This window comes from Hypanus sabinus, chromosome 30 (genome assembly GCF_030144855.1).
Source record: "Hypanus sabinus isolate sHypSab1 chromosome 30, sHypSab1.hap1, whole genome shotgun sequence".
Classification (NCBI taxonomy): Eukaryota; Metazoa; Chordata; class Chondrichthyes; order Myliobatiformes; family Dasyatidae; genus Hypanus; species Hypanus sabinus.
Genome location: NC_082735.1, coordinates 26,143,103 through 26,157,764, shown reverse-complemented (window position 1 = coordinate 26,157,764; position 14,662 = coordinate 26,143,103). Strand labels below are relative to the sequence as shown.

Sequence of the window (14,662 nt, the reverse complement as noted above, 5' to 3'; positions counted from 1 at the left end):
GTACATCACAAGCACAAATTTCCTATATAGAAAGTACAAACAATAGATCTAAAAGTTAAGATAAACCATTTTAGTATATCGATAAACAATGTTTGCAGTGAAGGTAAATTTGATCATTAAAAAGACAGCCATTAAAATTAAACATTTCTATTTCGGTATTAAACATCCATCCTATCAAGTTTCGAACACTTGTACAACAATGAACCAGTTCAAAGTAATATCATAAATGATATTACATACAACAGTGATACTTCACTTGTTACATTCATGGTTTATCTGATTACAATCAATGCATCATAAATAATAATGTTTCTTTCTTCTCTCGCATATCTGAAACTTCAGAAGAACCTTGCGGTCATCCTGAAACCACATCTTCCACAACTGCAGGCTTTCTCTTGTCTCCTGCATAAATAACTTCCTACAACTCAATATTCAGAATCGTCTCAGGCAACCTGTAGACAAACCACGCTCCTGCCACCAACTCATGGCCAATAAGTCATCATGATTCATAACTGTTCACAACTGTCCAACTTAAAATGGTCACAAGGTGAATTTACCACGTTATACAGGCTAAGAGATAAAAGTGCCTACTTCTGCATATAGCCCCTGGTCCATCCGTCACTGACCATAGACCACCGGTGTGGGCATACACAGGCACCTATAGTCATTTGGCATAGCATATCATTAACTGAAAATCAACTTCGACAAACTTAAGAGATTCTGCAGATGCTGGAAATCCAGAGCAACACACACAAAATGCTGGAGGTACTCAGCAGGTCAGGCAGTATCTATGGAAATGAGTGAACTTTTCTGAGACCCTTCTTCAGGACTGGAGAGGAAAGGGGAAGAAGACAGAAGAAGAAGATGGCCCGATAGTTAAACATACTTTACGTATATGGTTTCAATTTCGGAAATTTTTTGGGTTGACTCAGTTTGTTTTAAATATTCCTATTGTATCCAATTGTTTTTTCCACCCTTCAATTATAGATCAAGCTTATTCGGCTTGGAAGACTAAGGAATTACTACGATTTTCTGATTTATTTTTGGGCAATTGTTTTATGTCTTTTGAGCAATTATCTAATAAATATAATTTGCCTAGATTTCTTTTTTTATATATTTACAGATTAGGCATTTTTTAAATACTGTACTTCCTACTTTTCCAAATTTTTTGTCTTCAGGTATTTTGGAGAGTTTGTTTGAATTAAACCCTTTTCAAAAAGGGCTTATATCAAAACTTTATAATATAATTATGAAGATACGTTCAGAGCCCCTTTATAAGACAAAAAATGATTGGGAAAGAGAGCTTAATCTTATTTTTCCTATTGAGAATTGGGATAGAATTCTTCAACTAGTTAATACATCATCTACATGTGCCAAACATTCATTAATACAGTTTAAGGTCGTACATAGGGCCCATATGTCCAAGGATAAATTAGCTCATTTTTATTCTTATATAAATCCTAATTGTGATAGATGTCAATCTGAAATAGCATCTTTAACTCATATGTTCTGGTCATGTCCGCTTTTGAAAAAATATTGGAAAGATATTTTTGATATTATCTCTGCGGTATTGAACATTGATCTACAACCCCATCCTATTACCGCAATTTTTGGTTTACCAATGATGGACTCACTTCATTTATCTTCTTCCGCCTGTCGAATGATTGCGTTTCTTACTCTAATGGCTAGAAGATCTATTTTGCTGAACTGGAAGGAAATTAATCCTCCCACTGTATTTCATTGGTTTTCTCAAACTATGTTATGTTTAAATTTAGAAAAAATTAGAAGTGGTGTATTTGATACTTCTATTAAATTTGAAAAGATATGAAAATATTGAATGAATGGTCTCCATATGATGTAATATGACCCTGTTTCAAGCCTAGTTGATTTTCCAGTTTTAATTTTATATATGTTGAGAGGATCGGAGTTGACGACACTGATGATTATGTATTCTTGTGAGATATTATAAACAGCCTTTTTTTTTCTTTTTCCAGTTTTTCTTTCTCTCTTTTTCTTTTTTGCTTTTTTTTCTTTATTAGTTATTAGATTATTAGTTTAGTTTTTTTTGCATAATATTTTTTTTCTTTTTTTCTGTTTTTTTTATTATATATTATGATATACCCAGATTTACCTTGTTTATCTATATACTGTATCGTTCATGATTTGGGAATATCCACTTATACTGTAATCATTGCTTATGTATTCTTTTATGTGCAATGGAAATGTGTATGTTTGTAATCCCATTACCTATATATCAATTGTATTTTGTTGATATTAATAACAATAATAAAAAGATTGAAAAAGAAAGAAAGAAGAAGAAGATGGGGCAGGGGAAGGAGGACAAGCTATAAGGTGATAGGTGAAGCCAGGTTGGGGGGGAGGGGTGGGATGAAGTAAGAAGCTGCAAGGTGATTGGTGGAAAAGGCAACAGGCTGGAGAAGAAGAAATCTGATAGGAGAGGAGAGTGGATCATGTTTTGACAGGATTCTTGACAGTTTTGACAGACATTTCACATCAAGTCTGTAACTGATTAACTAGCGACATTATACTTCCATACATTTAATGGATCACACATAGCACTAATATAATATTGAGTTTGTTATTTACAAACTTAGATTTATAATGAAATAATACAAAGCAAAATAAAATAAAACACCCTTACCTGGAAATGTAGAATTATGGTCCAAATTAAACCCAGTGTTAGCTTGGGATTGCCATCAGTAATGTCATCATTCCTAATGTTCACTAACTTCACCTGCATGAGTGCAAAGATAATCAGTGCATACGGTTTTGAGGCATATTAACACCACTTTCTAAACTTAATATTAAGTCCAAGTATAATACATTCTTGAGAAGGTCATTTTCTTAAACGCCTACTCTGCTGGACGAGCAAGAACTATTGTGACTGGTGTATTAGGAATAAAAGTGATAAATTATATTTGTCAAATTTGGACAGTCTGATAAAAAAGGACAGAAGCAAGAACCTTACTGATCACTTAGGTAGTATGTGGTCTTTAAAGAACACTGGGAGAATAACAAATTTGGTAGTTAATTCATCCAGTCACATAATTTAAAATTAAAATTTGCAGTGTTTATCCATCTTCATATGTTTCAAAGATGCTGTTAGGGTGACCTGGACTAATTATGGCATATTGTTGATTTAGTTATTCATTATTTATTGAGATACAGTACAGAACAGGCCTTTGTGACCCTTTGAGTCTTACCACCCAGCAATTCCCCAATTTAACCCTAGCAATTTACAATGACCAATTGACCTACTAGCTGGTATGTCTATGGACTGTGGGAGGAAACCGGAACACCTGGAGGAAACCCACGCGGTCACAGGAAAAATGCACAAACTCCTTACGGGCAGCAGCCACTGTGCACTGATGATGGAGGGGATGAAATCTTGCAATGCTTGGCGGGATGACAATCGAGCAGGACAGTTTATTCTGGTGATTGCTCAGTTTCATGAGTATTGCTAAACCTGTGTTCATCCCAGAAAGCAGATGGTGTACCACGACACAACTGATAGGGGTGGCACAATAGCAAAGAAGCTACGCTACTAGTAACACAGGTTCGATTCCTGCTGCTGCCTGTAAGGAATTTGTGTGTTCTCCCTGTGACCACGTGGGTTTCTTCTGGGTGGGCTGGTTTCCTTCCACAGACCAAAGACATACCGATTGGTAAGTTAATTGGTCATTGTAGATTGTCCCGATTAGGCTAGGGTGAAATTGGGGGATTGCTGGGCAGCACAGCTTGAAGGGGCAGAAGGGCCTATTCCACACTGTATTTCAATAAATAAATAAATTCAGGCCTTGTCGCTGATGGAAAGGATTTGACTCTGACCCACTCTTGCGGCCACAGTTTGCATGAAGCTAGTCCACCTGAACCTTGGTCAACGTGAGCCCAGTAGATATTGATGCAGTAATGTTGAATGCCAAGGACAGATGAAAAGACTTTAAATTGTTGTAAGTGGCCATTGCTGTGCACCTCCATAGCAAGAAAGTTACTATCCTGTGTCTGAATGTTGTTCAGGTCTTGCTAAACAAAGCCCTCTTCGTCTGTAGAGAAACTACAAATGAAATTGTATGATGTACGATTATCAGTGAACTTCCCAACTTCTTAGGATGGATCGTTAGTTATTGATAAAGCAACTGAAGATGATTGGGCCAAGGACACTGTCCTGAGAAACCCTAGCAATAATGTCCTGGGTCCTCCATAAGCATCTGCTGCAACAAACACAAAATGCTGGAGGAACTCAGCAGGTCAGGCAGTATCTATGGAAGTTAATATAGCAGTCAATGTTTCGGGCAGAGGCCCTTCTTCAGGACAAAATCATCTTCTGTGTGAAAACAACTCTAAACAATGGAGTCTTTGGTCTTTGATGCTCACTGGTGTCTAGTCTTACCCAGGCCTCCTGCTGCCATGATGTCAAAGTACATCCCATTTACCTCAGTTCTTTAGGCTGTGTTTGGACTCAGGCAATGAAGAAATTTGGAGCTGAGCTAACTTGTTGAAATGCAAGCTGGTAATTGTTGGGCATCAGTTGCTTAAGACCACCCAGGAAGGTGTTGCTGTTGTAACTGTGCTGGAACAACTCGGCTAGACACAGTCGGTTCCGTGTAAAGAACTTTATTGCTGCCAGCTTGTGTTTTGGTAGTCAGGATACCACTCCCAAGCCCAAATGTATTGGTACTAGTCAGATTTACTGGTATCAGTGTTTTATTTTCCCCTAGGTTAACGCTGAAGCACATTCTAATGCTCCAGCAACTGTCTTACTGACAAGTAAATGAAAATAGGATACAGACCATGGATCCCCAAACTGGTGTCCATGGACCGCTTGCTTAATGGTATTGGTTCATGGCATAAAAAAAGGTTGCCAAGCTCTGACAGAGACTCACAGCTGCTCTTAGTATCTTCCTGTGTTTGTGTACTTAAATCCAGACAGTTTAAGTAAGTTATGGAGGGAACACATACTTTTTTTTAAAAAAAATCTAATTATAATAACCCAAACTGACAGAGTTAAATCTGCTTTTTAAAAAATAAGCAAAATGATAAAATAATGCTGGGGGCATCCTGCAGAACATAAGTTACTCTGTTGTATTTGTCTGTTCAAGGTATGGGAAAGAATCTGGTAAAGGATCCATATAAGTAATTGTGGGATATTGATCAGTAACAATGAAGTACCAAAATATGTTTTATTATTTCAGAGGACCTGTCCTGGGCCTGGCAAGTAAGTGCAATTAGGAAGAAAGCACAGCAACGCCTCTACTTCCTTAGGAGTTTGAGAAGAGTCGGCATGACATCTAAAACTTTAACAAACTTCTATAGCTGTGTAGGAGAGAGTACAATGACTGGCTGTACCACAGCCTGACATGGAAACACCAATGGAAAACCCTACAAAAAGTAGTGGATATTTCCCAGCCCACATCCCTCCCAAACACTGAGCACATCTACATGAAACGCTGTTGCAGGAAAGCAGCATCCATCATCAGAGATCCCCACCACCCAGGACATGCTCAGTTCTCTTTGCTGCCATCAGGAGGAAAGTACAGGAGCCTCAGGACTCGTACCACCAGGCTCAGGAACAGTTACTATCCTTCAACCATCAGGCTTGTGAACCAACTTCACTAGCCCCATCACTGAAATGTTCCCACCAACTAATGGACTCACTTTCAAGGATTCTTCACCTCATGTTCTTGATAATTATCACTATCTATCTATTTATTTATTCATTCATTCATTTCTATTTATTTATTTATTTATTTATTTATCTGTTTATTTATTTATTTAATTGTTTCTCCTTTTTGCATTTGATGAAATTTGTTGTCTTCTGCACTCTGGCTGAATGCCCTCATTAGGCAGTCTTTCATTGATTCTGCAATAGTTGTTATTCTAGAGATTTGTTTTGCATGCCCACAAGAAAATGAATCTCAAGGTTGAATTTGGTGACATAGATGCATTTTGATAATAAAATTCACTTTGAACTTTGAAGGAACGGCCAAGCATCTAAATCAGATGTGACAGAATGAACCTTGGAAGTGCTAATGGAGACTTTGGTGATCTTCTTCTATTCACTGATAGACATATAATGGAGGGGTGTGAGCCGGAAGTAAAAATCTTACCATTTGTAAATTCCTATGGTGGAATTTGACTGATAGATAGTCCAGTTCCATAACTACTAAGAAACAGATACATTGGCCTACCTGCCGTTGCTTTAAATAGTCGAGTGCAATCTGTACATTTTGTAATCTGTGAAAACGCATGCGTCCTTTCTCACGAGGCTGACAAGAAAACAGAGAGATTAATGCAAATTTTAAACGAGTTACTTTGGGTTTGATTAACACAAAGCAGAATATTTCCTTGGTCAGCTTTATCAGCTTCCACTCACATTCGGGTTAATAAGTGTTGTTTTTTTAACAATAGTTATTGTGTTGAAGACAACATGACAAAATAGGTCACAATGTCAGTCTCTTGCTAACTTTAAATATTCTCCAACAAGTTTAGCCTCAAGTTTTTAAGAGAGGGTGGGACAACATCAGAAGTGCACACTTAGCTCCTTAATCGCTTGGCAGTTGCGTCGGTTTGAATATAAGATACACTCTTCCCTTCCTATGACATGTTTCTGATTTTACTTCGCATCTAGGCAGCAAGTAGATGGATATGATTTTCACATTGGAGCCCACTTCTGATATTCTCTTCATTCCCTCACTAGTTTCCAAATCAACCATAGTTTCCCTTTCATACTGAAGCCTCAGCAGCTTTTCCGGTCAACCACATTTCCTGACAACCAAACGCAAACCCGACAACACATTCAGTGGAGGATACTACAAATTCTTAAATAATACTGTCATTTAGTTTGCAGAAATTGTCCCAGGTATTTAAATACACATTTATTTTTGTAATATTAAGGAAGCCTCTATCAATTTTCAACTTAAAGGATAGCAGTTGGAAAAAGAGGACATATACATAGAGTTTTATGAAGAATAAACATACCCGTGTTTGGACATTTCTACGTTTTGTTGTTTGATTGCCTAGGGGTGGACAGAATACAAGTTTGCTGCTGCAATTCCCCACTTGTCTTGTGTATGATCTCACTTCAAGGGACTGGTTACTTGGTTACATTGCACCTTTGTAGCCCAATTTAATAAAGCGCAAAACAATGCTCGAGAAGGGGCAGCAGAAAATAACTTCCAAAATAAAGCGAAAGCATTGAAAATTGCAAAAATACCATCGGATAAAAAAGGTCCTTATTTCACATCCATCCTGTGATTTTTCCTACAGGAACTATGTCGAGGATTGATTAGCTCGTTGCAAAACCAAATTTAGTCTATGAAAGCTTTACATTTTTCATGTATGCCCCTTACCTATTTGCTCTAACCAGACTATTAACATATCTCCAGACTGAATTCCATTTGTCACTTCTGCGCCTGCCGACTAGTCTACTGATGATTTTCAGTAGCTACTGATCAGTGAAGATTGAAGGACAGGAGAAGTTTTAAAATAGTTCCATTGGACAATACTGCACACTAAGAATCTGGCATTTCACAATTTGCCCCTGCGAGATAAGGCAAAAATAATTTTCTAATTATGAGGAGAAAAAAATGTGCAGATTACCAACCTGCGTATTAATTTGGAATACGTGAAGACATTAAGACTGACTTGTAACCACTATTTTGCTAATGTAGATGTAACATATATAATTCAAAACACAGAAAAGTAAGCAGAATTGCATATTATATCACACACTGGAAATATTTCTTGCATGCCAACCTACCATTTCATTCCTCATAACTATTTCTGGTATTAATAGTCAGGAGTTAACGTTCATTTTTAAAGAAAGATGTGCAATGTTAGTTTAGATATCAGCAAACAGTGGGTTAAAAGCATAATTGAAAACTGTGCCAAATTCCCAGGCAGCAAGCAAACACTAACCTTTTCCCAATATTGCTGTTCCTTTCATAGTTAGAGCAAAAGCACACAGCTGAAATGTCTGGTAAACTCCTCATCAAATCTTTCACTAACCAGGGTGCGTGCACATAATAGGAAATTATCTAAAAATGTATTTTTTAAGCAATGTAACTGGGCAGTGTTATTTTCTGTTCAATGAAAGCATTATTGCATCATTCAGCACAATACTGCTTTATTTATTTAACAATACAGTGTGGAGTAGATCTGTCTGGCCCTTCGAGCCACTACAGTAAGCCAAGCCCTGATTAACCCTAGTCTAACCACAAGACAATTTACAATCACCAATTAACCTACCCAGTACATCTTTGGACTGTGCAAAGAAACAGGAGCACCCAGTGAAAATCCACGCATTCTGCGGGGAGGACGTATAGAGACACCTCATGGAGGATGCCAGAATTGAACTCCAGACTCTGAAGTCCCCAGGCTGTAAAAGCATCGCGTTGACCCCTACGTGACCATGGTTTTCCTTTCGACCAAGGCGAGAGCCTTGGATTTTATTGATATTCAATTCAGGCAAAATGGTGAAATCAACTTGACCTGAGGTCAATGCTCCCCATGTTACTTACCCCAGAGAGTATTTACCATGATTGAATCTCTTATTTAATTAACCCAAAATACTCCAAACTATGATAAAGGAAGGAACACAATGAGGAAAAGATTAGAATTAGCTGTGCTGCTTTCATTCATATTATTGCCACAAGCAAGATACTGTATCAATAAAGAATAATCCACAGAAAACTAGTTGTACATTTGAGTCAACCCCATTTTCAATCTAGTCGCAATGCCAACTGCAATATTAGGAAAGCTGTGTGATTTCACACATTCTGTCACTCATCAGCAGCATCAGTCATCTGTGTTGGGTTCTGATATATCAAATATTAAATCTTATCAATGGCCTCTTTTTAAATGATGTAGCTACGGTCTGGGCTCTGTGTAGTACAATGTATATTAAACAAGAGAAAATCTGCAGCTGCTGGAAATCCAGAGCAGCACATGCAAAATGCTGGAGGAACTCAGCAGGTCAGGCAGTGTCTCAGGAAAAGACTAAACAGTCGACATTTCAGCCGAGGCCCTTCATCAGGACTCAATGTATAATAACACAGCTGAGACATTACACATGGGATTCCAGCATCAGACTCCAAATTCAAAATATTAATTATGTCATAAATATTGATGCTTTGTTTTGAAGATATTGAATCGCTTTCAAACAATTTGGATTCACATCCCTTGAAGCCAATTCCTGCAGAGCTACCATTCCACTCCCCACCTATGTGAATCAGGACAGAGCACAGACTGATTATTTCCTCTCAGGAACAAAATGGTATATCTTCTCTTCTCGAGATGATAATTCGAACTGTGAATAAAAAGTCAATTGTTCCACTGATGAATCACTAACTAGAAACATGGCAAAACCCAGTTAAAACTTCCAAAATATATTCAAAAGTATAACTTAACTGCAAAATATATCCCAATAATGTCAGTATTTTATAAATATCTGTGTAATTGAGCTCTAGAACAGGGAGGGGCTACTGCACAGAAGAAAGCTGCAGAGAGTTGTAAACTTAGCTCCATCGTGGGCACGAGCCTTCGTAGTATCCAGGACATCTTCAAGGAGCGATGTCTCAAAAAAAACGGCATCATTAAGGACCCCATCATCCAGGTCATGACTAGTTCTCATTGCTACCATCAGGGAGGAGGTACAGAAGCCTGAAGGCATTCACTCAATAACTCAGAAACAGCTTTTCCCCTTTGCTATCCGATTTCAGGATGGCCATTGAACCCACTGACACTACCTCAATACTGCCTTATTTTTGCACTACTTATTTAATTCAACTACTTAATAAATATACTTACTCTAATTCACTTTATTTTCTATTATGTACTGCATTGTACGCTGCTGAAAAGGCAACAAATTTCACGAAGTATGCCGCTGAGATTAACCCCGATACAGACTCACTCTCACTTTATAGCAATGTGGATTACCTTGCAATGATACAGTATTAATTGCATCGTCTCATGCTGTGGCACCTACCCCCTCAACATCATCCGCCTCCTCTGGACTGCGTTCAGAAACGCAGAATGGCGGTCTTGGCAAGCGCAAATTCTTCATGACAAATTGCTCCTTTGGCTAATCAGCATAAAACAAAAATGAAGAGAGTGGAGGAAGCAAAGGAAGGGTAAATGGGAAAGCAAAGGATATACAAAATAAAATGAAGGAAGAATGAATTTTAAAAAAGGAAAAACATTGGGCCCTCACCAATTCCTGGGTGTGAATAAAATCAATCGGCAAATTTTGCCCTCAACACATATTCAAAGTATACCGTGTTATTTTATAATACAAGGATTTCTTTGAAGTTGTAATGTGTTACGATCCCAGTGAGGCTTAGCACAACGAATGTCTCATTCTGGAAGCAGGCAAGCTTCTGCTGTAGGTGTTTTTGAAAAAATGATGTGAAAATAATACTTTTATACTGGCAATAGTTCATTGGAACACCATTTTGCTTTTTTTCCAAGAAGCAAATATCATGAACGCTTGACAAATCATGAGAGAATGGTTGAACATTTCAGTATATCCATGCACTAATAAGCTGCAATAAAAAAAAGCATTTTCATTCTATCAAGACATGTTATCTGGACTTCAACAAGAATATGAAGATGTATTTAACTTGCAATAGTTCCCTTGTACCATCCTAATGAAAAATACTGTAGATCAAATCTTCATTAATAGAACAAATCATACTTGGAAGGAAAGCAAAATGCATTATATGGGGTCTTTTATGAACTCAGGATATGCTTAATCACTTAAAAGTACAAAAAGTTTGTTAGTAACCACATATTAATTTCTAATTTTATATTTAGACAGAGATAGCACAATATAATAAACATTTGATTGGCTGTGAAGCATGTTGGAAAATCCTGATGTTGTAAAAGGCACTGCATAGACAGGAATGATGTTTCTTTCTTGTTGCAATGAATATAATTTATAGATACTGTTTTGATCATTGGTAGTTGTTTTTCGACAAACCAACAAGGGATCATGATGCTTCTGGAGACTTATCTTTGCCACCATTTTGGCTAATCTTCATAATGACTGGTTGCAGATTTGCTCTCAGCAAGCTTTTTATTTAGCCTCCAGCTTTGTCTGTCAAAATACAATCTTTATCGAAGATGCACCATAAAGTTTTGAGTGTTAGATAATGAAATGTGAAGGTTAAATTTACTACGTTATTGGACTCTGCTGTCACACCTATTGCAACACACACAAAATGCTGGAGGGACTCAGCAGGTCAGGGAGCAGCTGTGGGAAAGAATAAACAGTTGATATTTTGGGCTGAGTCCCTTCCTCAAGACTGAGAGGGAAGGGTTAAGTTGCCCAAGTTAAATGGTGGGAGGAGGGTAATAGACTAGCTGGAAGGTGATAGGTGAAGCCAGGTGGGTGGGAAAGGTCAAGGGCTGGAGAAGAAAGAATCTGGTAGGAGAGGAGAGTGGACTATAGGAGAAAAGGAAAGTAATAGGCAGCTGAGAATTTTGCTCACGGGAAGGAGAAATCAATATTCATACTATCAGGTTGGAGTATCCCAGATGGAATATAAGGTGTTGGCCCTCTGCCCTGATGATGGCACAAGGGAGGCCATGGATCAACACATCGGAATGGGATTTGGAATTAAAATGTTCGACCACTGGGATGTCCCACCTGAGGCGGATGGTGTGGAGATGCTTGACGAAGCGGTCCCCCAATTTACAGTGGGTCTCGTCAAGGCATAGGTGGTCAAATCGGGAGCACCAGACACAATAAGACAGCCCCAGCAGATTCACAGTTGAAGTGTTGCCTCACCTGGAGGGACTATTTGGGGCACTGAACCGAGGTGAGGGAGGAGGTGTATGGGCAGGTATAGCACTTAGGCCACTTGGTAGGGTAAGTGTCTGGATGGATATTAGTGGGGAGGGACAAAAGGACAAGAGAGTCGTGGAGGGAGTAATCCCTGTGGTGAGCGGAGGGCATGGGGCAGTAAGGGTATATTTATTGGTAGGGTCCCTTTGGAGATTGTGGAGAATAATGTGTTGGATCTGGAGGGTGATGGGGTGGTAGGTATATTGTTTGCAACACCCAGTTAAGCAATAAGAATCAAACACTGTTTTGTAGATGCTGAAAAAAATTGGAAAATAATTAACTCAGAAAACGTTGGATATATTCAGGTCGGCAGCATCTGTGGAAAGAAAAGAGGTAATGTTTCAGGTCAAAGGCCTTCTGCTAGAAGGAGAAGAGAGGGTTTGGGAAGGAAGTTCCCTAATCTCATTCCCATTCAGATTCACTCTCTCTAGAGGAAGGGCACAGAAGGCTCAATCGATTGATTACAGGTAAGAAAGAGTCACTATGAGTAAATGAAGAAAACTGACCCTTTGGTATTGAGAGGAATGAGTTATCGAATGAAAACATTTAAAGATCCTGGTGAGGCTTGATATAATGAATGGAACATCAAGTAGGGAAATATCAAACTTGAATTCATCATCTCAGAAAACTCCCATTCACAATTAAGATTAGAATCAATTTCTTCTGAGTTGTGAACGTTGGAATTCTCTAAAGTTATTCAATCTGGAATGTTAACGTATTTTAATTACCCCAAAACATGATTAAACTATCAACCATCATGAGTCTGAATCAGAACATTAAACCAGAATAATACTTGGATTTAAGAGGATTAAATTGTGAGAACAGGTTTTGTAAACTTGGATTGAATTTTGTTTGCAGTTTGATCTAAATTTAAATTCTTGGAATGATAAAAATGTTTCATCAGATATATAGGAGCTATTTTGTTTGGTGGTGAAATCCACAACAAGTAAGCAATATCTTAAAATTAGAGCTAGGTCTTTTAAGACTAAGGTCATTCTAACCCCCGCTCCTCCCTCCAGTACAAATGACAGAAACTTGGAATTTTATCCCCGCCCTCCCAAATGGTTATAGATGCACTATCAATGGACTTGGAAGAAACTACAAAAGCAAATAAAATGCAACAAGATCTGAGGCACAGATAACAGAACATACTAAAGGAGCCAAATGGTTAATTCCTGTTTTTACCCAGATCAGTACATTACCCATATTTACGTTAAAATTGACTTTATTTATTACTGCCTACACGTTAGATGGAACTCTGTATTAGATGGGAACTTCAGTTCTGAATATTATTTGCTTGCTTTTATTCCTTGCCCAATCTTTTTCCCCTGCGCATGCAAGTTTGACGGACTTTTGTTAATCGGTTCTATTGGGTTATTTTGTTTTGTGGCTGCCAGTAAGAGGACAAATCTCAAAGTTGTACTTTGAACTTTAACTCATAGAAACTCATGGGACAGGAGGATTTAGGTTTGTCCTGCTTCCCAGTTCACGTTCAAGTTTATTGTCATTCAACCATACACGTGTGCGCAGCTAAACAGAACAACATTCCACCGGGGCCAAGGTGCAAGTACACGGTGTATACAGTCACACACTGCACATGCACCTTCATCCATGCATCTTTTAAATGGAGCAAATAATAAACTCAGCTGGTCAATCAGCGTCTGTGGGGGCAGAGGGATGATCAATGTGTCCCATCAAGCCCCTGCATCAGGACTCCCTTTGAAATGGGATGAGCATCTCTGCTTTCATTGCCATCTCAGAACTCTACAAGTGGGTGAAGTATCTCCTCAACCCTCTAATCTTCCCAAGAACTTAAATCTATCCTTAGTCATCATCACTGACCCTTCCTGTTCACTATCTGATCAAAATTTCACAATGAAATCTTCCCTTTGTTTCAAAGAAAACTAATCTTCAATCTTCCTTCATAACTATAATTATCCAAACCCACTGATATCCTTGGAGATATCCTCTGCACACTCTCTAATGCTATCACATCCTTCCACAGAACAATGGCCATTATAGCACTGTTCTCCATCAATAATTTAATGGGAGCTCGAGCAAGACCTCCTGGCTTTTGTATGCCATGTTTCAGTCAATAATTATCCCTCATGTGTTCACTAAGTCACAATCGATCCTGCTTCCTCCATGAACCTTCTTTTCCTCTATTGCTTTACTATTTTATTTTGTTCCTTTGCTTTAGCTTTATATCTCTTGTATTGCTACGCTACAGGTCAGAGCCGGACTCTGTTAAATACTTTGTTAAATTCTGTGCAGATTTTTTTTTAAAAAAAAACATTATTGATTCTATTACATCCTCAGAAATTAAACTGTTGGTCAAATAAGATCTTCTCTCAAAAAGTACAAGCTGATGGTGCTCAAGTGTCACTTTAATGGTGAGTTCCCCAACGTGAGGGCTATAGATAAGAGTAAATGCAAGCAGGCTTTTTCCACTGAGGTTGGGTGGGACAACAACCAGAGATCATGGGTTAAGAGTGAAAGATGAAAAGTTTAGGGGGAACATAAAGGGAAACTTCTTCACTCAGAGGGTGGTGAGAGTGTGAAATGAGCTGCCAGCACAAGTGATGCACAAGTGAGCTCGATTTCAACATCTGAGGGGAGTTGGGATAGGTATATGGATGATAGAGGTATGGACGGCTGTGGTCCCGGTGCAGATCAACAGGACTAGGCAGTAGTTTAAATGGTTCAGCATGGACTAGATGGGCCAAAGGGCCTGCTTCTGTGCTGTACTTTTCTATGACTCTTAGCCTGACTGCCCTGTAGTTATTTGGTCCATCA

General features: G+C 38.4%; 1 protein-coding gene across 1 annotated transcript in view; it reads right to left on the bottom strand.

The window, feature by feature from the left end:
* The window catches only part of LOC132383464 (microtubule-actin cross-linking factor 1-like), a 509,885-nt gene that overhangs the window by 292,258 nt on the left and 202,965 nt on the right, over positions 1-14,662 (bottom strand). The window contains exons 4-6 of the mRNA XM_059954443.1: positions 10,007-10,102; positions 6,210-6,287; positions 2,663-2,755 (exon numbers count right to left, since the gene is read on the bottom strand). Coding sequence (XP_059810426.1) covers positions 2,663-2,755; positions 6,210-6,287; positions 10,007-10,102 — 267 coding nt within the window. The remainder of the gene's footprint in view (positions 1-2,662; positions 2,756-6,209; positions 6,288-10,006; positions 10,103-14,662) is intronic.